At 40.7% G+C, this 24802-nt stretch overlaps 1 protein-coding gene across 2 annotated transcripts; it reads left to right on the top strand.

Moving 5' to 3' along the window:
- The first annotated feature begins 1876 nt into the window (after nt 1-1876).
- Nucleotides 1877-24042, top strand: acp1 (acid phosphatase 1). Of its 2 annotated transcripts, none has more exons than XM_079526495.1 (6): nt 1877-2000; nt 3957-4030; nt 5695-5808; nt 12234-12295; nt 14090-14195; nt 23235-24042. In XM_079526495.1, exons 1-6 carry the CDS (start codon nt 1958-1960, stop codon nt 23310-23312), a joined length of 477 nt encoding a protein of 158 aa, XP_079382621.1. In that variant the 5' UTR covers nt 1877-1957; the 3' UTR covers nt 23313-24042. The 2 variants fall into 2 exon arrangements, with proteins under 2 accessions (XP_079382621.1, XP_079382620.1); XM_079526494.1 differs by lacking the exon at nt 5695-5808 and adding an exon at nt 5880-5993 and having other exon boundaries at nt 1883-2000.
- The last annotated feature ends 760 nt before the right edge of the window (nt 24043-24802 follow it).

Genomic DNA, 24802 nt, shown 5'->3' on the forward strand with positions numbered 1-24802 from the left:
TTATTCACCTCTGTGCACATGCTCTTGGCAATGACCAAACTGGTAGAAGATGGGAGAGGATGAAAACATATGACATAAATAGGGTAGGGTTATAAGCTTGTGCTGATTTTGCTGGCTGGCTTGCCACCATGTGTTCCCCGAGGCTAGATTCATTTAAATAAACAACATTCTGTCCTTGACAGCCCATACATGCAAACAGATTCAAGATTCAACATGTTTGAATCAATGTTTGTCATTGAGTACATGCATGCATTGTGACAAATTCTAAAAGGTTTAAAAAGGTTTAAAAGAACTCAGGTCAGCATACAATTAAAAGGCCGTAATACCACAGAAAAGTTCATTGTTTATTTAGGCTTGTTTAGCATTCTTACCTGGGGGAGAAAACTGTTCTTCAGTCTGCTTGTGCTGGCTATGATGCTCAGGTACCTCTTCCCTGAGGGCAACAGTTATGAACAGTTATGACTATGACCCATTCTATGGGGGTGTGGGGGCTGTGGGGTCCTTGATGATTCTCAGGGACTTCTTGAGGCAACACTGGGGGCTCCATTTTCGTCACCGCTAAACCCCTTATCCCTAAACGTCTTTGCCTTCTTTTTTTTTACTATTTTGAAAAACATTTTTGAATAGTTCAACTAGCCAATCTACATTGACACGTTGTGAGCTTGTAGACTGGCTATTTTAACTATTCAAAAATGTTTTGCAAAATAGTAAAAAAATAGGGCTATGGATCAGACGTTGTGAGCTTGTAGACTGGCTATTTTAACTATTCAAAAATGTTTTGCAAAATAGTAAAAAAATAGGGCTATGGATCAGAGCTAGGAGAAGGCATACTTTAATTGTACCATATTATCACAACTTAATCTGCCATGCTTTGTTTGTCATTGATTCTGCCGCTATTTCCCTGCTGTCATTTCAGATCTAGTCACTCCCTCATTTTAAAACACAGCAATGCATTGATATTAAAAATAAATTGTACTTCATAATTTGTTCTTTGTTTTCAATTTCAATGTACTGTACATAGCATACTTTGTCCACCACTGGTCTAGTCTTTTCCTCTTGGATTAATTTGCAGTGGTCTGTTCATGACCTCTGACCCGTTGACTGCCTTCAGGTTTTTGGATTTCCTTCCCATACCATTTATCGGATTTATTTGCCTCATGGACGGATTACCCAGTTTGATTACCTTTGCCTACCCCATATCGGATTTGTTTGCCTTATGGACTGGTTACCTAATTTGAACCCTTGCCTGTTTGACGTCATACCTAACATAATTTCTCATCTCAGGCATTAAATATATATTTTTTAAATAATAGCATAGCATGACTATAGGGATGAAATTACTTCAGCTGTTGTATTCAGAAATCTGAAGGAAGGGCATCCGGGTGTTGTAGAGGCACCACCATGCACGGAAGCCTGGGTTAGATTACCCATGGCCGGGTGCTCCAATGAACACAATTATTGCTGGGACACCTGTTCTTATTCGGATGCTGTTTAAACCCTCAAAGCTGGACATAGAAGGGGCTATAGCACCCCTCAAAAAAGAAGGTAAAAAAGTAGGCCTAGTCTACAATATTTCCATCTGAAATGTTATAAAGCAGTATAAAGTGAAATACCCAAGTAAAGTACAAGGACCAGTAGTTTTGCTCAGAATTTGCTCAGTTCTGAAAGCAAAATGCAAATCCAGGCCTAGCGGGTCCTATATATAGGTGTCTAGGTGACATTACATTCAGGTGACTTCATGCACTTTATGCATTTTAATTAAATCGAGTCAGAATCTGTTACCAAATCAAATAATTATGTTATTAATGTTGGGCCATTTGTTGCTTTTATATAGCAATTAGATTGATATTATTTTAAATAATAAATAATTTATTTATGAAAGCTCGCGGGGAAATTAATTTTGATCAGGCATATATTGGCCATCCAAGGAACATGACACAGGACCCTTCAAAGCAACATGGCAGCCGGCAGTACCAAGTCAGTTTCGTTCGTGTGTTTGGGTAAGAAATGTCTTTTTAAACCCACACAGGTTTACTGAAGTATAAACACAACGCAGTTTGAATGTGTCAGTGTGTCATCATGACACACTATTTTTTCGATTGTATTACATGTTTTATTATTGCACTGTGATAGACTACGGTCTACCTGTTCTGGAAAGCACTTTAATTGGGTCAACTGCTGTTGTTTTTAAATGTGCTATATAAATAAAATTGACTTGACTTGACTTGACACATTCAAACTGCTTTGTGTTTGTGTGACGGCTGACGCATAGCCTATAGGTTTTTAAATGAATGACAGTGCTTTATGTTGCTGTGTAGATTGTAAACGGTTTAGAAACTAGTTATTACAGTTGTATTTTCCACCAGTTCTGAGAGTGACGACGAGAAGGATACATAATTGTATTGTTACAAAACAGAGATATGCGCATATGAGTCATTCCACGCATATGAGTCATTCGACGAGTCATTTCTTTTTTTGAAAATAAAGGACCAGCAGAAAAACATAATTTCTCATCTCAGGCATTACATTATTATTTTGTATATATTTATTTTATATATGAGTAATACATTAACAACAAGCTCAATCGAGCTGACTCAATCGATAAAATACACCGTGGAATGACTGTCATAACTGATGCGCGTTACATAACCAACGTCATGCAGGTTATTGGCCACCGGGAAAGACCTTAATTAGGCGACCTCATCGCACCTATATACAGTATTACTGTAGATTCAACATTCGATGAATATTCATGCTGGAATGGATCCATCATCCACAATATCGGCTCATACTAGATTCAGTCAGTCAGTCAGTCTCCCTATCTGACTCATGTGTATACCTTATGATTTCGTTTATTGCATAGACGTGTATATATGTCTTTAAATGTTTTGATGAATTGAAAATGGAGGACCCTGATGTAAACAAGTCTTAGTGCTTTTTCTGGTTTCTTCTTTCTTTTTCTGGTTTCTCTTAGTTTTTGTATTGACCTGTACCTTTGTTGAACTGTACCCATTCTACAATCTGTTAATAAAATGTTCAATCAACCAACTCCTTCAAAACCGCTCTCAAAAGATCACTTAGGCCTACATGTTGCTGCCTGCAATTTGAAACTGGCCCCAGTAAAAAGTCAAAGCTCCCCCAGAACTTTTTACTGAACATAATATCATTGCATAGTACTGTATATTTGTATGTCGTTAAATGTTTCAATGAATTGAGTATGAATGAAGGACCCCAATGGAAACAAGCCAATAGGCTTTCTTGGGTTTAAATCCTTTTAGCAGACATTGTATTGAACTGTACTTTCCTGTGCCTTTTTATGCACATTTTTGAAGTATTCAATCAATCAATGATTCCTGATTCTTCCAGGCAGATGTTTCTGTAATGTGTAAGAACACATGTGAAGTTGGCCGATTGGTCAAGGCTCCAAAAAACGTGTCCAGAGATGCAAAGTTTGGGGTGTTTTATTTTTTCCCAAACGAATCACTTTTTTAGTGGTGCAGCCACTCCAAGGATCAGCAATGTGTGTCCCTTTGTATGTCTGTATGTACGTTTAGAGTACCAACAGGTGACAAAGTGGCGCTGTTGAGCTTCACACTGTGCACAGGTGCATGATGGGAAGCTGAGTTTTTAGTGTAACGCCAGCACAGAGCACAGTGCAGTACAGACTGCGGTGTAGCACATGCACAGGTGCATGATGAGAGGCAGTACAGTACAGACTACATAGTCCGACAGCCAATAGTCCGACAACCAATAGTCCGACACCCCAACAGCACCACTCAGTTCAGACGGGTCTGATTTTTAATGTATCATTTAGACAAATGCATATAGCTCGTCAATATTTATGATTGAACAGCACAAGGTCTGGTCAAGGTCACAAACATGTACTTAAAACAATTATACATTAGATTGAAATGTTCCCATGTTCATGAAATTGTATCTTGGTTTGTTTGGAACAGGGAATATCTGCAGATCCCCCATTGCAGAAGCAGTCTTCAGAAAGCTGGTAGCAGATGCTGGTGTTGAGGATAAGGTATGATCATTAAGACCAATCGGAAGGGATGACTCTACAATAGAGGCCAATATTGCTTCAAGTTAGTCGTCACAGTGTGTTTTACAAAATATTATTTATTTATAATTGTAATGTCCACATAAAACTTCTGTTCAATTCAGTTGTACAGGGTATTTTTGTATTGTACCCACCCAGTCACACCCCATCTGCACTGCCAGCGATGCAAACGAGGAAATCTAATTAAAATACATGTTTTTTTCAATGAGACTGTCCTGATGTACTGCGAGCGACAACGCGCCGTGCAGCGCCGTCGTCCATCCCTCCTATTTTCGCTCGCAGAGTCTCTATTTGAACGAGGTTTCGCGGCCCCAAACACTTTTATTGGTTGAGAGAGATGTACACACAACTATTTATTGGTTATTTGATGGCCGACACTCCATATCAGGACAGTTCTTTGCGCGGTATTGTCATCGTAAGGCTCGCTCCTTGCCTGTGCAGATGAGGTGTCATGCTGTCCTAGTCCTACAACTATTTTAAAAGCATTCCATTAATGATCAGCAGAGATTTGGCAGCTTAAAACAATCTTTTATATCTTTTTAAACAGCAATGCTGAACCAAGGTAATTTCTAGAGACATCACAGATTAAGAAACTATATTGAACTAACTGCATTAAATTGCATGATACTTTACCTTACCAAGATTATAGGACTATAATGTGACATAAGATCAACTTGATTGAACCTTGGGGGTTAGTTGGTACTTTATTACAAATTTATTTAAAGGAATACAATTCTGTATTCTTTTAACCCATTTTGGGCGGGAACCCCTTTTTGGTGTTGGCATTATGTTATGCTTTAGCTATTGAAAAATAGCAGATCTACAAGCTCATAGCGCGCCACCGAGTGGCGCGCTACGAGCTTGTAGGTCTGCTATTTTTGAAAAATCGAAGAACCACTGACAGAAACAGCTTTTTCAGAAAACTGTCAGGATGTAGAAAACATTTTTAGAATCTGATCTCAGGTCAAAATGGGTTAAACATCACATAGCTAATTTCTTTATATTTTATGTAGTTAATAACTACAGTGCATGAGTGTGAGACTGCAGAAAGTTGGTTGTATTGTGTAAAAGTGTAGCTAGCTGCTGGTTGCAAAGTAAAAAAAATTTTTTTAGTGCATATGGTATGATTTAAATGAATGCCCAGCAAGTGTTGGATAAATTCAAGTGTTTGTGTCACTAATAAATGGGCCTGTCACAATTATTACATAATTGCCTAATCGCAATTATTTGATGCATAATCATCATAATCAAAAAAGAGGACAATAGCAAGCTCAAAATGTGCCACGAGATGATCATGTTTGAGCTTTTAGATCAGCTATTTGCACTATTCATATAAAGTGAGTATAAAGTTATTAAATAATTACGTTATTTAGCTTTTAGGCTCCGTAAACAATTTGACAAACAAATGTAATTTTTATTTATAATGTTCAAATGTTCAACAACAAAATTAAATCGTTTATTATTTGAGCGACAATTAATTGTCAACTAAAATGTCATAATCGTGACAGCCCTACTAATACATCTGTTCTCAAGAGCCCATCTCATAGTATGCTGTGGAGTGGGATTATGTATTTTTGTGCGTGTGTGTGCGTGCATGCGATAAATCGATCCTCTACTACTCTGTCTAGTGGAGGATAGACAGTGCTGCCACCTCCACCTATGAGATAGGCAACCCTCCAGACCACCGTGGCCAAGCCTGCATGAAGAGGCATGATGTGCCCATGGGGCACGTGGCCAAGCAGGTACGCCCACCCAAGTCAACCACCTGTTTTAGCAGCAGCTAGCCTTTCCCCCCTCTTTTCTGTTATTGCAGTGGGTGATAGACAGTGCTGCTACATCTGACTGGAATACAGGCAGTTCGCCGGACGCTCGTGGTTTGGCCTGCCTAAGGAAACATGGCATTGAGACCAACCACAGGGCTCAACAGGTACAGCTGGTTGTCCCGGGGGTCCTCTTTCTTGACATTATGTTTCTCTAGTATGGGCAGGGTATACAGAATGTCATGTTGTTAAAAGGGTACCTAGCTACTGAACTGGGAATAGCCTATCCACATCATAAATACATAATACTTATCTAATATATAAAAATCACACCCGTGTGAACTGAGTGGTGCAAGGTCTTATATAGCCTGATCAGCTGTGGTCTGACGTAATGTCAGTGACCATAGTAACCATGCTCATTTTTTTGGGTCCCACGTACAGGTACACACACGTACAGGTACACACATACATAGACACAAACATAGATACAGACAAAGCTGGTTGTTGGAGTGGTTTGCACCACTCAAAAAGATCACACTTGTATGAAGTGAGGGCCGGGGTGCTCTTATCGTCATACATCATCATCATCTCAAATTTGTTACACACAACACAAAGCTGGGCATAATCCAACACACAAAGTTGGGCACATTCTGTGCTCAGCCAATCAAATCATCTCAAATTTGGTACTCACAAACACACAAAGTTGGGCATAGGTAGCGCCCCTCAAAGTCTTTTAATCGTATTTATAACAATATGAATATGAAATGACAGTGTTTATCTACTGACCTGTGATTTAGTTTCAGAGATATGAAATCTGTGTTCAAGATTTGCATTTGCTTTCAAATCCTTAAAGACTAATTTGTAGAATGGTGTTTGCTGTAGATAACAGATTTTTATAGCCAAGCCCCATTCACACCAAGAAGCTTTAAAAACAGTTTCTCATCCTGTGTTGAGTGTTTTATAGCCAAATATGCTCTCTCACCACGTCACCAGAAATATGGAGGAGTCTCACCCAGTGCAGTGGATCTGCAGTCTCATTCATGTGTCTCTGTGCAAGCCCAGTCAGTCAGGCACTAAACTAATCTCTTCAAAGTAGGGATGGGGAGGCTCAACCCTTGGCCCGAAGCCAGGCAAATCCACAATCCTCACAATGAACTTTGACATGATGGACAGAGAAAGAGGGCAATGGAAGAATATGGAGGGCTATTCTTTCATTAGCTCAGCCTCTCTTTTAGTCTCCCTCTCCCCGACTTGTGTGTTTTCTGAACTTTGCTGAACTTCTACTGCTGCCAGTATGTGGACAGGCCAGCCAAAGAGCAGACCATTTGGAGACTGTGCTGGTCCCACAAAAACAAATTTTAGATGCTTTATGACGCAAGCACACTACAATGCACTTCATAATAGATTATGTGGAGCAATCTGGAGCTTATCAGACACCTCTGGCTGGATGTTAGAGTTAATGGATGTGAACTTACAACTTCACATTCATCGTGACTTCAAATCAGCCTCATCTGAGGAGTGAACAAGGAAGGAAAACAAAAAAATAAAGGGGTATTTACTCGCGAGCCATAGAAATTTGTCCTTTACAGTGTGTGTTTGTGCATGCGTAATTGCGTATGGAGGCAGTACAGTAACTAAAGGAAACTGTGTGCGTGTGTGACGTGTGCACTGTAGCACCCAAGGAGTTGTTTACGTCCGTAGTTAATTTGATAATCTTATTACAAGTATAATTTTTCCCACAATTGTGCAGCTCTAGTCAAGCCAAGATGATGGATAGAGAGCTTTAAATTTGGTCAGACAAGTTGGTGTCTGCACCGCAAGGCAATACGATCAATTTGTTTAATCATCTGAAATTCAAATACAAAGTAGTCTATGACCAAACGATAAAGGAGCAAAAAGCTGAAAAGAAATCTAGAAAAAACACTATTAAAAAGACATAAAAAAAGACAACAAAAGTTCAATAAATTCTCAATGTTTCCCAAGTCAATGATAATCGTGACCTCAATAGCGCGTGCACACACACACACACACACACACACACACACACACACACACACACACACACACACACACACACACACACACACAGTGCTATAGTAAAAAGTCCTTTATTCCTTAATTCTGGATTGGTCCACAGTACACACAAATTCCAAATGTACTTTGTCAATGAATTTAGCTTTCTCTCTCCATTCATAAACTATAGTAAAACCAAACCAAAACAGGGCGACGGTGGCTCAGGGGGTAGAGTGGCTGGATGGTAACTGCAAGGTTGCCAGTTCGAACACGGGCTCCCCCAGAGTTGGTGTTGAAGTGTCCTTGCACTATATATTTCTAAAACTATGAAACATTTCAAAGATTTCTTTTCAGGCAAACATGTCCACCGTAAGATGAACCTAAATAGGTTTGAATAGGGTTTCTAGGTGTAAGTATGTTGGACTAGTAGCATGCCAAAGTTTGTGCTATTGCCATTGAGAATGCATTGGGTGTTTAATTTAAATACAAAAATATTTTGACAGCAGAAACTGCCTGTCATAATTTCTCCCCCCTCCCTATTCCAAAGCCCCCCCAGGTACATTATATATTTAAACTATTTTCAGCAATGGTACACTTATTTTTTCAGTGGGTAGATCTTGTTGAGCTGGTCATTTTGAAAGTAGATCTCACGTCATAAATGTGTGGGCACCCCTGATCTACACTATACAGTAGTTCAGAGAAACCCTTAAGATGGAGCAGACAGAAAAAAATCTTACCTGTGTGAAATTAGCGGTGCAACTATACATTTATTGTTATAGTTACTGTACTGTGCTCTGTGTACTGTATTGTAGTGTACTGTGCTCTGTACTTTGATTTCTTTAAGAAAAAATCTTCGGGAAATGAGTTACCGTGTGGGGGTCCCCAGAACATCCAGACCCCCAGGGCCAGCCCTGTTCCAGCGAGCCTTCCCGCGTCCGAAACGGTCGAGAAATGACAGCGTTAAGGTCTCCACACACCGGGCGTGAATCGGATGTGAATTCGGATCCACCTTTACTGTGTTGCAGCTTTCCGTGCTTGGACAGACACGGACACGTATACATACATAGGGACACGCATAGTTGCGTAATGGAGTGGAGGCACCGCTCAAAAAAATACAATCTGAGAAGGATAATCTAAGACACTTTAGTGAAACTCACAAATAGTATTCTTCCAAACTGTAGAACTCCCGCTATGTGAAGTAGTGATGCACGATTCTTGCTCAAATGCGAATCTCGATTTTCCTCCTCAAGAATTCACCTGTCCTACTGTATAGCTAAGACCCGGCCTCTCCCACTTAGACACTCCCACTTGGACACTTATCAGCCAGGCTCATTCATTCCAATGTAAACATGGATTTTACACATTACATACTGGTTCATTTTTGGAACCAGACCTCCAAATCTGTCAACAAGGCCTGCCATATGCACTGGAAAAATATGTGCGTGGCATTTCTGTTTTAAAACAATGTTTTATCATATAGGAAAACTATTGGTGGAGAGGTTTGTCTAACCCATGTTATGCTTAGCTGTGATTAATTGGACCATAGCAGTTTGGGGAGCGGCTTAGCTATAGGTCAATAGAGATCACGATTCGCAAAAACATAAGAGTAACAAATGAATTGGACAGCCAACTAATGCTGCACGATTCTTCACAAAATGAGATTGCATAGGTGTCTGAATCTAGATCTCTGATCTTTTTTCGATTAATTGTGCTGCACTAATGTGAAGCATTTAAGGGAGAAGCCCCCCCCCCGCCCCTTTGAAAAATGAACAATTAGATTTTCTGCCAATTTAGAATTTTCTACAAGAGATTTTTTCCAGATGTCACAAAATGTGGCATATACATGATCACTGGAGTCATTTGACAAAACATACCAAACAGCATTTTGATATTCAGTATTGTAATTATTAATTATTGTCTTTCAAATTATTTTGGATAGGCCTATTTCCACAAATCATTAACACATCATCCATTAATCAACCCAAAATTTGAATTGTGTATTGAGGGGCCTCTGTAGAAAGCACTGCCAGAAGTATTTTCTCCTCTGTTCAAAGTGGGCACCACAAATGCCTAAAGTTGAACTGAATGTTGTAGAAATGCTATAGTTAGGTCACAATGGTTGGAATCCAAGAAGTCACATAATCACAAAATTGCCTAGTTTTATATTTATAACTTCATATATTTCTGTGTATTTATTGCTCTCAACTTGAACTGTGGACTCCCAACGCATTCCTCATGCACAGTAACAGCCTCCCTGCTTAGCTGTCAGTCAAGCATTTGAGAAATCTAACCAGGGCCTATGTCTGCCTCATGGGAGGGTTCACATAAGGCTTTCAATGTGTGTGTGTGCAACTGTGCATGTGTGCGTGTGTGTGCGTGTGTGTGTGTGAGTGAAAGAGAGAGATATAGGTTGAAAAAGAGAGATCAACATGTACAGTTATTACCACCATGTCTCTGAGACAGTGTGTAACAAAAGACTTGTGACAGCGTGCGAGTATGCGTGCATGTTTATATTTGTGATCTGATCTTTGTGATGTAAAATGCAGCCATACAATAGAGGGTATGCGCAATGCGCATGCATAAAATGAGTTGCAAATCGAGTGACAAAGTGAGTGGCAAAGTGAGTTTATCGTTGTTGACGTCGTTTAATACAATCTCAGATAGGACTTTTCTGTTTGGATGTATGGGCTGTCAAGGCCAAAAACTATTTTCTTCCACTCCGTAGGCGTTCCCGAATAACTTCCGGGTATGATGATGATGTCAAAACTCAGCATACCCTCTATTCCAGAGGCTGTAATTGGAAACACAGAATGCAAACATTTTATTAGTTTAGAATCAAAGCAAACGGTTCTCAAACTTCTCATTATGCGACCCATCCAGACTTTATCTAGATGGCGCTGCTAGAGCTATTGAGAACAGTTTACTCCTTCTGTCACTAGCCTCTTTCTTCTCTCCTCAGCCTCTTGCTTTCCTAACCTTCTCTTCAACATGCCTCTAAATCACCTTTTTCTGAGGGGACCAAATTAGAAAATATGAAATCACCCAAGGGCCAACTACATCTCCTATCTATCATAATGTACTTTTGGACCATATTAAAGTCACATACAAATGCATTGGATTTCAACAATTTTATTTCATCGATATCAAATATCAATGGTCTTTTGTCAGGTTTGCTGTGAGCCAGTCAAAATTGTTCCGTGGGCCGCAATTGGCCTGTGGGGAGGACTTTGAACACTGCTGCTCTAAATTGAAACTCCTTAACAACTACTTAAGAGGCTGCGGTTGCTGCTTGTTTCATTGAGTCATCGCCAGCCCTGTTGGAAGCTGTTGCACAACAGCCCTCCACACAGATGTGCTGCTTTGATTCCTTTCATAACTCTGTTAACACAATCATGCGCAAAAGAGCAAGGAGTATGGTGCAGAAGGAGAGGCCAACTAAAAAAAAGAGAAAAATTCCGAATATTTTTCTCTCGGTTGATATCAATGAAAATGCGCTACACGTCCTAGCAACCTGTCGGTTGGATTAGTTATGACGTTGTACTGTCTGAACCAGTCTGAACCACCCCCCCCCCCCCCCCCCCTTTTTGTGTGGTGCAACCACTCCAAGGAACAGCAATGTCTGTGACCTGTGACTCGTGTTAACCTATGTTTGTGTGTGACTCATGTGTGACTCATGAATACCAGTAGGGGCGCTGTTGTGCCAGAGACAGAGAGATAGTATTGCACTGTTGCCTTAGCCTGGCTAATAAGCCAGACTCAAATCACACTGTCGTGTGGTATTTGAGTCTGGAGATGCTGTGTATGGATCTTGTTTCCCGGGGGGCGGGTTCAAACATTTTCTCTTTGACGCAATTGGTCAGAGCTACTGTCAGTCAAAGGTCTCAAGCATTGAATGTCACTGTACCAAAGCCCGCCCATATTGCATACTGTGTCCCAATTGGCCACACCAGTTCTCTGGTGTAGGAAATGGGCGTACAATTGAGCCTCTCCAGACCGTAATCCGCCGGCAGGCAATTTATTTTTTGCCAACGGCTGATTCGGTCTGGCTTATTAGCCAGGCTACTGTTGCCTGCTAATGAGAGAGAGAGAGAGAGGTGGGGGGGGGGGGGGGATTTGCACCACTCAGTTCACACGGGTGTGATTTTTGTATACTCTCTCTCTCACTCTGAGATCTTGGGCACCCTGCCAAGTTTTCTATGAGATCAGAATGGTTTTTAATTGTCCGTTTTGAGCACTATGCTCATCCTTCGCGATAAAAGAAAGAAATCCAAGCAGCAGATATCGGGGACCCTGCCTGAATGCCCTGAAATAAATAATGCTTAATACAGTGTGATGCCTGCTCAGCAAGTGCCAACGTTGACCATTGTTCTGTTCTGTTTCCCTCACTCTTCTAGGTGACTAAGGAAGATTTCATCAGCTTTGACTACATCCTGTGCATGGACGAGAACAATTTGAGGTATGCGTATTTTGGACTCAGTCCCAGTGTTTTGACTTTCTGTGGGTGTGTGTATTACAGTTGGGAGAACAACTTCCATGTGGACATGGTGTTTGAAAAACGTCTAGCCTATGCTGCGGCATTGCATGGTCCTAGTTGACTGCCATTCAAAAGGACTTACTGCTCAGTCTCAGAGTAACCAAAACTAAATTGGAATTTGGTCATTGTGATTATCTGCTCATTTATTCAACCTTGTAGAGTTGAATGTCCAAATGGTTTAGACTTTGCTTTTTGACACTTCCAAAAAAATACACTTCAAGTCTGTCCGTGAGTATCCCATTTTATAATTCAGGCCGTTGAAACATCAGTGGTTTTGTTGGCTCTGAAAATAAGCCTGGTTTGGAAGAGGTCGGTATGTGTTTTATGTCCTCATCAGTGCAGAGAAATGACCTAGAAAATAACCCACAGTGGACATGTTCCAGTCTTTCAAATAACACATCTGTACAAGAAAATCACTGAAAAACATCAAACCTATACGTAATGTGTAGGTGAAGGTCTCCCTTTAATGAGCAATATGCTTCCTTAAGCTCTTTCCAAGGGGAGGGATTTTTGCTACTTTGAACGTTTTAAGGATCATTTTGAGATCACATGCCTATAGCGGATCTGATCTGTAAGCAGCTTACCGAGTTCCTTGGATGCCTTGTCTTTGCTCTTTGGGGGCTGTTATTTCCCCCCTTTCCTTCCCTTTCCCCCCCTCCACATGTGTTAAGCTAGCCAGAATGAGAAATAGAGACCAGTCTTAAAAGGGGGCCTCGTCCACGACCTTAACAATCTCTGCCTCATTGTTATCAATTAGTGAAATGTGCTTAATTCTTGACCCTTCCATTGAGCTTTTTATGAATTAGGCCAAGGTTGAGATTTTGTCTTAAACAGCACTAAATATTAGATTTTCATCATGGGGTATCGGTATCATGGAGATTCCTGTTATTAGATTCAGCCCTGTACTGGATTATGGCTCAGCTCCCAATTTGGCACCAGTACCCTCCATATATTGTACAGTAGTTGCTCTGCTGCTGGAGGTGTTGCAGAGTTTCTCAGATCCAAGTAAGTATCTATGTGTAGACACTACAGTGTCTACACATACACATGAGGGCGGCTGTGGCTCAGGAGGTAGAGCAGGTCGTCCAATGATCCATGGGTCGGCGGTTCGAATCCCGGCTCCTCCTGTCCACATGTCGAAGTGTCCTTGGGCAAGACACTGAACCCTACATTGCCTCCAATGAGTCGGTCGGTGTGAGCTTGCCACCATTGGTGTGTGAATGTGGGAAGTGAGGACGCTGGCGTCGACTGTTCGCCGCTTCACCTCCCAATGTATGAATGAATGAACCATTGTAAGCGCTTTGAGTAGGCACGTAGTGCATAGAAAAGCGCCATAAAAATGCAAAACAGTGGAAAAGTACCCATCTGTTGACACTGGAATCATGCCTTATAAAGTCCTAAACGTCCCCTGTATTGATGCCTCGTGTTGTTTGCTAACTATCATAGTAGGCTACTATAGCTTCTCTATACCCTGGCCTGTTCCTATGCATTGCATATGGCCTACATTTATTGTAAATCCAAGCTATTGTAATAGTGGTCAGGAGGATCAGGATTACAGTTTCTATCTACATATTGGACACCATATTGAAATGTGATATCCATCCGTTTTATTCTTTCTGACATACAGGATTATATTCTATCTGGGCCCAAACACACATTGGATAGGAGTTGTCATTCCTTGCAATTTTGTAATCTTTTTTTCTCTCTTGTGTGCAGCGACCTGAAGAAGAAGGCTAACTCCGTGAAAAACTGCAGAGCAAAGATTGAACTCCTTGGTTCATATGACCCTCAGAAACAGTTGATCATCAAAGACCCATATTATGTAAGTCTTGCCTTTTTATGAGGAGCATAATGATGATAGTGGATTCCCACACTCTTAACCACTTAATCCCTCAGTAGTTCTCAAACCTTTTTATTTCCAGAATCCCCATAACTCTCACCCTGAGAGTGTAAACATTTGTACGTTTTTTTTCACCCAATTTGTACATTTTTTTTTCACCCAATAAAATAGGGTTAGTTTTAAATTTGAATTTAAATCTTGATCCCCATACTAGCAATAAAAATAGAGCGTCGCAGTCCCGCCCACTTTCAGAATGACGAGGGCACCAGGAAATAATTCCCCATTCGGTTTCCCCATAGACGTTAGCAAAAGTATTTATTTAAAGACATTTAAGCCTCGGACAAAGCCAACAGCCGCGTTGACAAATCATGACAAACATAATGACATACTTACCCGAGAACAGGTTAGATCAAATTGAAACTTTATTTATAAAACACATTTGCAACAATCAAAATTGAGCTGTACAGGGTGAGAACAAAAAGACATCAACAATTAAAGTATGCAAGTGCAACAACAACAAAAGAGCAACAGATCAAGACACAAACATTAAGTGCGGCTAAAAGTTAAGGAATAAATGTGTGTCTTAAGAAGGTATTTAAAAGAATTGGCACTTTTTATATAGAAGGGCAGGCAGTTCCAAAGCCTAGGAGCAGCAGCAGCCAAGTCGTGGTCGCCCCTACTCCTTGTTAGCTGACCTCAGTGCCCTTTGTTCGGTGTAGGGCTCCAAAAGTTCGGACAAATATAAAGGGTCCAGGGCGTGCAGGGATTTATAATAAAAAAATAATGAATAAAATAATCTTAAAATTGATTCTGAAAGTGACAGGGAGCCAGTGCAGTGTAGCTAAAACTGGAGTTGTGTGCTCTTGCTTTTTTGTGCCAATGAGGAGGCGAAGCAGCCAAGTTTTGTACCAACTGCAGGCGCCTGAGTGTGGACTGGTCAATACCGGAGAGGATATAAAAGCATGGATTGCCATCTCCAGGTGTTTGGGTGGGAGATGAGGTTTAACCGTGGCCCAAAAAGCTGCTTTTTACTACAGAGCTTATGTTTGTTGAGGCTGAAGGTACTGTCAAGGATGACGCCAAGGTTTTTGACGGAGGAGCAGATGTTTGAGTTGAGGGTGAATGGAGTAGTGTTATTGCTGAATGGAGTAGTGTCGAGGCCAAAAATATGACTTCAGGTTAAAAGAAAAACAGTTCAAAAGTAAATATTGTGCTGTTAGACAATAGTTGTGACAGCGAGGCTGTCATTCATTGTGCTTGCCCAATCATCAAAATGTTTATTCAGTCCAGGCCTTATAGTTTTGTCATTTTAGGTGCAAGGCCATTTGGCTTTTGGACGGTTTCAGGTTTTTTTAGGGCACAAAGGCCAAATACCAGGACAGCAAGGACACAATGATGAAGTCATTGAAGAAGTCCATAAAATGAATGAATTGAACATGAGGGTAAAGGATGAATTTATTTTTGAGGGGTGCTAGCCCCTCCTATATGCCCAGCTTTGTGTGTTTGTGTGTACCCCATAGCGATGATTTGATTGGCTGAGCAATGTGTGTACTCTATATCAATGATTAGATTGGCTGAGCAAGTTACTGTAGGCTATACGGTGCTACTCGCCCATTGGGCCATGGCTCTTTAGTCGACTGGTAGCGTACGACATACGTGCCTGTGGAATGGGGAACCCGGGTTCGCCTCCCGGCCCAGGCTACTTTATTTTGTTTTTTATCCCACAATTTTGTAACCCATTTTTTCACCCAGTGTCAATTATCTAATGTAATCCTGGGCGCTACACTTCCTCTGCCAACCTGGGGGGGCAGCGGACTGACCTCATGCTTCCTTCTATGCATTAGGAGTCCAAGCTGCTTCTTTTCACCCGACAGGGGAGAGTTTCCCCCACGGTGCTGCGTTGCTACTCTCCCATTGGGCCATGGCTCTTTAGTTGACTGGTAACGTACGTGCCTGTGGAGTGGGGAACCTGGGTTCGCCTTCCGCCTTCCGGCCGAGGCTACAGTACTCCTATAGTGGCCTATAGCCAGCTTTCTGCGTCTGTGTGTAGCGCGGAATTGGGGATATAAAGTGAGGACAGAAAAGTGTTTGTCCGGCCAATCGCAATTGGCCGGAATGTGATGATGTATGATAAGAGCACCCCTCACTTCACACGAGTGTGATTGAATGAATGTTGAATACAAATAAAGCTGCATATTTCACAAAAGCTCAAACTGTGTGTCCATGGACTTCCTGTCCTAGTACAGTGCTATGTCCATTTTTCACATATTGAAGCAATGAACCCAAACCTGGCAGCACAACGTCTGTGTTCCTTTTCCACAGTAACATATTATTGCTTATTACGAAGGGGAAAAAAGCATTTGTCTAAACATTCTATTCTTTTGATCCTTTACCAACGAGGCTTGGCTATTGTTGCTAAATAAGAAAGATTTACAAGACCCATTTTCTGACCTTGCGAAAAAAGGCAGTACATGTGTGAACACACAGCACATTGAACTTAAGGCTCAACACATTGAACTTAAGGCTTAAGGTGATTATATTTTGAATACATAATCTCACTGTCAGTTAAATAAATGAGGGGAAAAGGCTGTTTGCTTCACAAGCAATAATGTGAATGTGTGTCGCAAGGCGACATTGTGAGGTTGTAGATTGGCTATTTTTGCACAACACTTGTATGTCAAAGTATAGTATAAACTCGAAAATATTTAACGTTGGGTATGTCATGTGGTTTGGGAGCTTGACATTTACAAATGTTTTATTATCAAAATATACTTTGAGTACCAAAGTAAAAGTACTAAAGTTTTCCAAAAATAGCAGATCTACAAGCTCATAATGCGTCGCATTGTAGATCTGATGTTTTCGAATAGCCAAACTATTAAATAGTTAATTGAGCAAAGTAAGTAAGTAAGGTGTCAAATGATGTAATTGTAGTGGAGTAGAAGTAACAAATGGAAAATAAAGTAAAAGTACCTCTAAATGGTACTGTGAATTGTAAGCACTTGTATAGTACTTGAGTAAATGTACTTAGTTACTTTGCAATGACTGACAGGCTATAGGCATCACCAGCTTTACTAATTGCTACAGTGCAGGGACATGGGTTGATATTAATGGTTTTAACTCAAAATGTATATCGCACAGCTTAGATCTTTGGAGCAGACCCGTGCGAACTCCATAGCGAGCTGCGGCATTTTGGATTAATTGGAGAGGCTTAAGTGAGCATGCCGGTAGGCCAGTAAGGAGGGAGTTACAATAGTCAAGTTTTGACATGACTGATGTCTGGATAAGGAGCTGGGCTGACTCCTGGGTGAGGAAGGGTCTAATTCGTCGGATGTTATAGAGTGTAACCCTACAGGATCGAGTGACGGCTGTCATGTGTGCTTTGAACGAGAGCTGACTGTCCAGGACAACACCAAGGTGCTTGGCTGTTGGGACTGAGGTTACCAAGGCATTTCCCGCATGGGGCAGGACTTAGCTGGGAAGAAGAGAAGCTCAGTCTTGTCTGGGTTCATCTTGAGGTGGTTAGAAGACATCACTGTGAGATGTCAGCCAGGCATGCAGTGAAGCGCTCTTCCACCTGAGTAGCAGGTGGAAGAGGATTGAAACAGTTGAGTGTCATAGGCATAGCAGTGATAAAATAGATTGTGAGTAGACTCAGCAGAGATGACAGCACCAAGAGATTTAGTGTACAGGGAGAAAAGGAGGGGACCAAGTACAGATCCCTGTGGGACCCCAGTTAGGAGGGTTCGGGGGATGAGTGGGAGGCAGCCTGGGCAGCATGTAGTGCTTATGTGGCTGCAAGGAGTGCAGTTTCCGTGGAGTGGGCTGGTTTGAATCCTGACTTGTTGGGATCCAGCAGGTTGTTCTATGAGAGATGGAGAGAAAGCTGGCTAGAGACAACACGTTCAAGAGTTTTGGAAAGAAAGGAAAGGAGTGATACCGGTCTGTAGTTCTTGACATCTGAGGGGTCAATAGTTGGTTTCTTTTTTTTTTATGTGTTTTTTTTTCTGGCTTTCGCCTTTTATTTTATTTCCTGTCAGACAGTAGGCTGACAGGAAATGGGGAGAGAGATGGGGGGAAGACATGCAGTAAAGGCCGTCGGGATCGGGAGTCGAACCCACGACACACTGCCAGACTGGGTTACCAGCCAAGGTGCCTGGACCATTGAGCCATGGCCCAGGCCAAGAGTTGGTTTCTTGAGGAGTGGCGTTACTCTGGCTGACTTGAAGGCAGATGGGACCCAGCCTGAGGTTACCGAGGTGTTGATGATGGAGGTGATAAAGGGGAGCAGATCAGGTGCGATGGTCTGGAAGATTGGAATCGAGAGGACAGGTGGTAGGTCTAGTGGATGTCACTAGTTTTAGGACCTCGTCTGGGTATAAAGGATAGAAGGAGGACATGTACGGTATGTTGGGGTTAGTTTGGGTTGAGTCAGACGCTTCTGGCTTCTTTATGAAAATAAGGGTTGAATGGGGGAAATGCTGGAGTGAATTATATCGAAGTTATTAATTAATTCTGGCGGGTAAAGTGTTAATAGGAAGAGCACTTTCTGAACCACAAGGTTGTGGGATCGAATCCTGGCATAAGCAACTCAGTATATGAGCAATCTGGCTCCCTGGGCTCCCCAATCTGGTTTACAAGGCCATTGTAAAAGAGATAGACTTGTGTTCTTTGCTGTTGCTACCCTTTAAATGGCCATGGCCATTGACAATGCATTGGGCGCTTGAGGTTAAATATTTTCGAAAACTGCAAATTATTTCAAAGTGAAAGTATGAAGAAGTTGTGATGTACCAAAATCCTCCATTGACTTTCATTATAATTTTAAAGTAAACTATTTCTAAATTTAATATTCAAGTTTCTAAGTGAAAGTGTGTAGGAGTAGATTTTGAGCTCAAGATATTACAGCGACCCCACAAATAGGGTAATACATTTTACAGTGTTTAGAATGTTCTTGTGTTGAGTTGTTTATTGATATATTAAAACATTATACTATATATATATATATATATATATAAAGTAAATTGGAAGGTTCCCGTTTCGATCCCTGCCCCCCCTTCATAGCCGAAATGCGTAGGTCGTTTTTTAAATGTTTTGCCTAGCTGAGCCATGAAAAGAAAGGCTTTTTATACTTAACTGAGAGGAGTGCCTTGGATTTTCTTTGCGTTCACCGCTTCTTTTCGAACTTGGATGATTGTCAGCCCACTACCACAGAGGAAGGAACTTGAATTTATTTATCTATTATTGAACCCTCGCCAACAAGCACCTGCTTGCAGTTACTGACGGACCATGCAGTGCTTCCTCTTCTATTAAAAAGAGAACATATTGACAGGAAGGTAGCAGAGGAGAAAACTGAAGCAACTGTGGCAGAGCAGGCGGGCATCAAGGTGTCTGTGGCCTCATGTCCTTAAGCCTTCACGGCCTCCATGACATATCTGTCATAGGCATGAACTTTTAAATGAAAGTATTATATTTACATATTTAATTATGTTATGTATAAATAACAATCTACCTAATGTAATATATAGAACTTGTTTTACAGCTTAAGTTTAATAGATTCTGATGTTTGATGATGTTTTTGGAAAACAAGTGCATTCATGGAAAACTATCCGCCCCCACAGGGAGACAGGATCATACCCAGGCGCAAGGCGCAGACAATAAAAGCAAATTGGAGCAAACTAGAGCTATATTCTTCATGCCAGGGAAATTATGGCTACTTCACTTTTCACACACAACTCGTGTTCTCCTTCACTCACAGCCAGTAATCAGAACAGATGACCTGTATACTTAGGTCTAATCTTTCCTGTCTGGCCACATCTTGTATATATTGTATCATCCCCAAACCATTGTTTAATTCACATGACATTGATGTACCGGGTATGCCAAATTGTTTTATTTTGTATTTTTTGTTTTCCCCATTTAGTTTGCCATGTCATGTTTCGTGGCTCATATAGCTTATTTCAACCTCAAATGCTTCCATCTGCATTTTTGGGTTCTTGAAAGATTGTGAAAATCAACAGAGGTAAAACCATAATCTTTGAGTACTTAGAAAAGTGCTATAAAAATGCAATTAATTATAACGAAGACCCGTTTGGCTTTGGGTAAGCGTTGGTGTTAGTCTGACGATAGGAAGTATATTATTAATGTGCACTAAAACAAGAGTTATTAACTTATCTTAGGAATGTTAACGCGCACTTTAACTGCCTGTTTGGCTCACTGATTTTGCAGTGAGGTTTACATAATTCATATGACATTTTGATAATGCCCCTATTGGACTAATGATCTGTCTGCATCACTGCGGCTTGGACTAATGATATGTCTGAATAACTGTGGCTTTTTATTAGGACTTTTGGAAATGGCAATATGGAATTCTTTTGATTGAATTTATACAAAAAATATTAGTGACTGAGGTGGAAGGAGAAGTTGTGGTTGACCACAGACGTTTATGTGAATGCAGTCAATCATATCAGCATGTCGCTAGCTCTGGATTTGGTGTTAACGTGGTGTTAACAACTTGAGCGTTTTCCCTTGTGCGTGTATTTGTGTGCCTCTGGTAGCCAACAGAACTACAGGCCTGCAACTTGTGGTTTTGGAGTCATGTAAAAACTTGGGAGGCTCAACAATATTGGGCTGCGGTCCCTCACCAGTGGCCACAACATGGCAAGAAAGCCAAGCTAAGGAGCGGAGCCTGTGTGTTAGGAGGATAAATGGAAAACACAAGTTTCCTAGTCCAAGCGTGAGGCCGATGTCAAGCTGGGTGTTGGGAATTGGAGCATTACTTCTGGGTAGGTGAAGGTGCGTCACTGCTTTGCTTGAAGTTCAATGTACAGAATATGCCAGCTAAAGTCAGAAGCCTGACTACGTATTATAGCACAAACAATACATAGCAACTGTCAGTTTCTAGGAAGGGGGTAACCGGTATTTCTCTGATTCTGTTTGTATTGGGGCAATTAAATGTAATACGGTAGGTTCACTTAGTCCAAAATGTGATTCACTTTAACAATGGCTGCTAATGTGAAATGTTAATGTTAAATTGCAAAAGCATAACATTTAGTTTTTTCAAGACAACAGAATAAAAAAGTAAACGTTTAATTAAATATTACAAAACAAAACAAATACAGTACATATTTTGATGGCCTTTTAGCGAAGACATTACTAAAACACAACGGTACAGAACGTAGAACACAAAAGTCTCACAAAGTTCACACACTACAATCACAACACTAAACTAACAATAGGAAAACTGAACTCTAACTAAAACTTAAAGCAAACTCTGACAAACTAAACCAAGACTGATGATGATGATCCAGTAAGAGTCCACTCAGGGCAATTGGGGCAGGGAGTAGGAACTCAAGACTGGCAGAGGGAAATGAAGGCAAAACTGTAGTTTTAGACATCATGGAGCCCATGGACACTGAAATATCTAAAAACACATATTACCCACATAAAAACCCCAGGAAAGTGTTTCTTGTCTCCCAAACATCATTAAAATAAGATCTGGTTGTGGCCCTTTAAGTAAAAATGAACTTTTAATTTGTGTACTATTGTGTAGTAGTCATTCAGTTCTGAAAACAGACTCTTGGAAAAGAGTATAGGCTATTTATTGATTGATTGAATACTTTATTAACAGGCTTTGGGCCAAGCCCCTAGGGCCTAGGCTTGTTTCCATTGTGGTCCTCTGTATAATATCGGAATCGGTCAGAATCGGTATCGGCAGATATGACCCTGCAATTAATCGGAGATCGGATATCGGTCATAATTTCATAATCGTGCACCCCTAATTCTAACCGATTGGGAAGGACAAACTAGGATATTTTGATCTGGATTCTGCATATAGCCCTACATGCAATATAACACAAACAAGACGGGGTATGATAGCAGTGTGACCTCAACCATACGTCCATAGACTCCATACCCATTGAGAGAGAAAGTCACATCACTAGCATAGACTGCCATTGTAAGAATGGAATGCGGAAGTTCTCATTCTATCTCAATGAGAAGGTTCCAATGTTTGGAACCACAACTCCAAACACAGCTTTAATCTCGCTTTGTGGCGAGATTAAAGCGTAACGCAACTCTCTTCTATGGCTCTGACCTCAACGTAGATCTTGGACCTCATTTGGCCAGTCTACTGTATGACCTACTCTGTATCTATGATGTATGACTTGGGCCAGGTTTCAGCCCGATCCCACTTCCTTTGACCTCTATTATAAAATGTACGTTTTTTTTCTAATTGGTGCTGACTGATCCATGCAGTAGTTTGCAAGATTTACTCTGGACAAACAGACTTGCGCATGCACGCACGCACACACACACTGACACACAGGAGCTGTGTCATCGTTCTGACAGGGAATTATTCCGACATCGCGTTGGTCCGACTCGCCCCATTTCTAACCCTAACCGCACCTGAAGCCACGTAGTGACACACAGTCACACACACACACAGACTTTCTGAAATATGTGACTATTCTATCTTGTGGACTTAACAACGCACCTACGTGGCCTAAATACCACTAGGTTGATAAACAAATGGCAGCGATTTACTTTATGTTAAGACATTGTCATCATGATGAAGTCCACAAGATGGTCACATATTTTTGCAGGTCCCCAATTTCACTGTTACATCGCTGTTCTGGAGGACGGAGGAAGCAAGGAGGTGGAAATTTGGCTCTGAAAGAGGCTAGCCATGGAATGACTTCCGTTAAGTTAAACAATTCAAAAAGTATCAAACATATGTGGGAAAAAAATAGTTGGACGTATTAAATTATTCAACTGGCAGTGTGAAATTTGGCGCTGATCAGAATAGCGGTTTGTGAGATTACCTCCGGAATAGCCTCTTTAAGAGCCAGAGTGGATTTAATTGCAAGGGTGGTTATTCATCCTGTTGACCACAAGTAAAAACATATATATATAATAATTAATGTAATTAAATTAATGTAATTGTGTTTTTGTGGCATTCAATTATTTTTTGAATATCTTAAGCATTTCTTTAGAATTCATCTCTTTTTCATATCTGTCCCCATGAAGGGAAGTGATGCAGACTTTGAAAAGGTGTACGAACAGTGCATGAGATGCTGCAAAGGATTTTTGGAGAGCACTGACTAACAGCCACGGTGTGACCTCAGATGACCTATCCTTTTTCTGTTGGACCGGCGCCAGGAATCACCCTCACATACTGCAGTTGCAACTGCATTGGCTGTAATAAACGGCGCTTTACTGTGATTAAAAACGTATGATCATCAGATCAATTTCTGAAATGTCTTAAGTCAAATGTATAGTCTGTAACGGGTTGCTCACCGAAAAGAATAGATTGACAAGCTAATAACATCAGTTCTTTTAAGCAAGCCACAATGTCATGTGATTCACTATGAATTAAGCTTTACTTGTGTTTTTTTAAATAATAATAATAATAAACATCAGTGTTTTAGAACAATGCCTTTTAGGAGTTTGTTGAGTGTTAATTCAAGCCATTTTCTGCGTCAATAAAATAAATATAACCGAATATTTCCATTCTACATATGCTTCAGACATAATCCTAAGTAGCGCCGTCTCAATACACAGTCATCAGACATCCAGATACCATTGAGATGATTTTGCATGACCAGAGAGGTCTTTGGGGATCATAGGGCAAGGTTAAAGGCTGGGACTGAGGTCAAAGTTAATTATAGTCTAAATGCTAATCCTAGTTTGGTTTGGGACTTTCTTGGTCCATTCCTACTTGGTTTAGTTACATTCTTGACATTACTGTTGTTTTTGTTTGGAATATATTGCTTCATTCCAACCTCTGTCTGTTGTAACAAAAAAGTGTTTTATTAAACCAGCTGTTTGACACCTATGTATTTGTTCCCTTTTTCTTTTTTAAATCAAGGAATGGCCAAAAAAAAGAAAAAGGAGAAATAAAAAAGATCTGTTCTGTGTGATGCCCAGAGAGTGATCTCCTCTAATCTAATCTAATCTGAATGACTCCAAAGCAACAGGGCTCTTTCCTATGCAACTACCATTAACTTCAGAATTGTTGCAGGTGGAACATGGCACAATTTACAAGTCATAAAAATATAATTTGAATGAGAAATGCACTCCTCTCCATTAGCAACTGTTGTTGTGCTCTTTGGCTCCACTCAAGCTGCTTGGTTGTCAGCAGTAAAAAACTGGTAATGGGAATCTCCCAGGTATGACAATGTGTCTACCTAAGTATGCAGGAGGGCATTACTAGGTCACATTTGTAACATAACTATATTATTTTAACATCCGATCAAAAGAAGAAAAAACTAGATCACAACCATTTTTGACTTGTGAGAAAAAGGAAAAGCCTATATTGAAGAAAATATGAAAAGGGCTGTCTAGTTAGGACAGTATTGTGCTTTTAGAATCGGACAACTCATGCATTGTTAACAGTAAATGCTGTGCCAGATGGCCTGTACAAACACCCTGTCATATACAAGTGTATGACGACTGCAGAATTCTGCCTAATTCTGAAGCGTTCCGTACACAGAATGAGAGTTTGCTTGCGTTATCGTTTTAAACATAAACAATTGAATGTTTATATACCAATATTTGTTTTCTCAAATACTCATTCTGCTGAAGTCATGTCCTGT

The sequence above is a fragment of the Electrona antarctica genome, assembly GCF_951216825.1.
Source record: "Electrona antarctica genome assembly, chromosome: 17".
Lineage (NCBI taxonomy): Eukaryota > Metazoa > Chordata > Actinopteri > Myctophiformes > Myctophidae > Electrona > Electrona antarctica.

Bases quoted from the DNA above. Each gene is read 5' to 3' on its own strand.
- acp1 (XM_079526495.1), top strand. From the start codon at position 1,958: ATGGCAGCCGGCAGTACCAAGTCAGTTTCGTTCGTGTGTTTGG. The intron at 5,809-12,233 runs GTACGCCCACCC...TCACTCTTCTAG, and splicing joins TGGGGCACGTGGCCAAGCAG to GTGACTAAGGAAGATTTCAT. The intron at 12,296-14,089 runs GTATGCGTATTT...TCTTGTGTGCAG, and splicing joins ATGGACGAGAACAATTTGAG to CGACCTGAAGAAGAAGGCTA.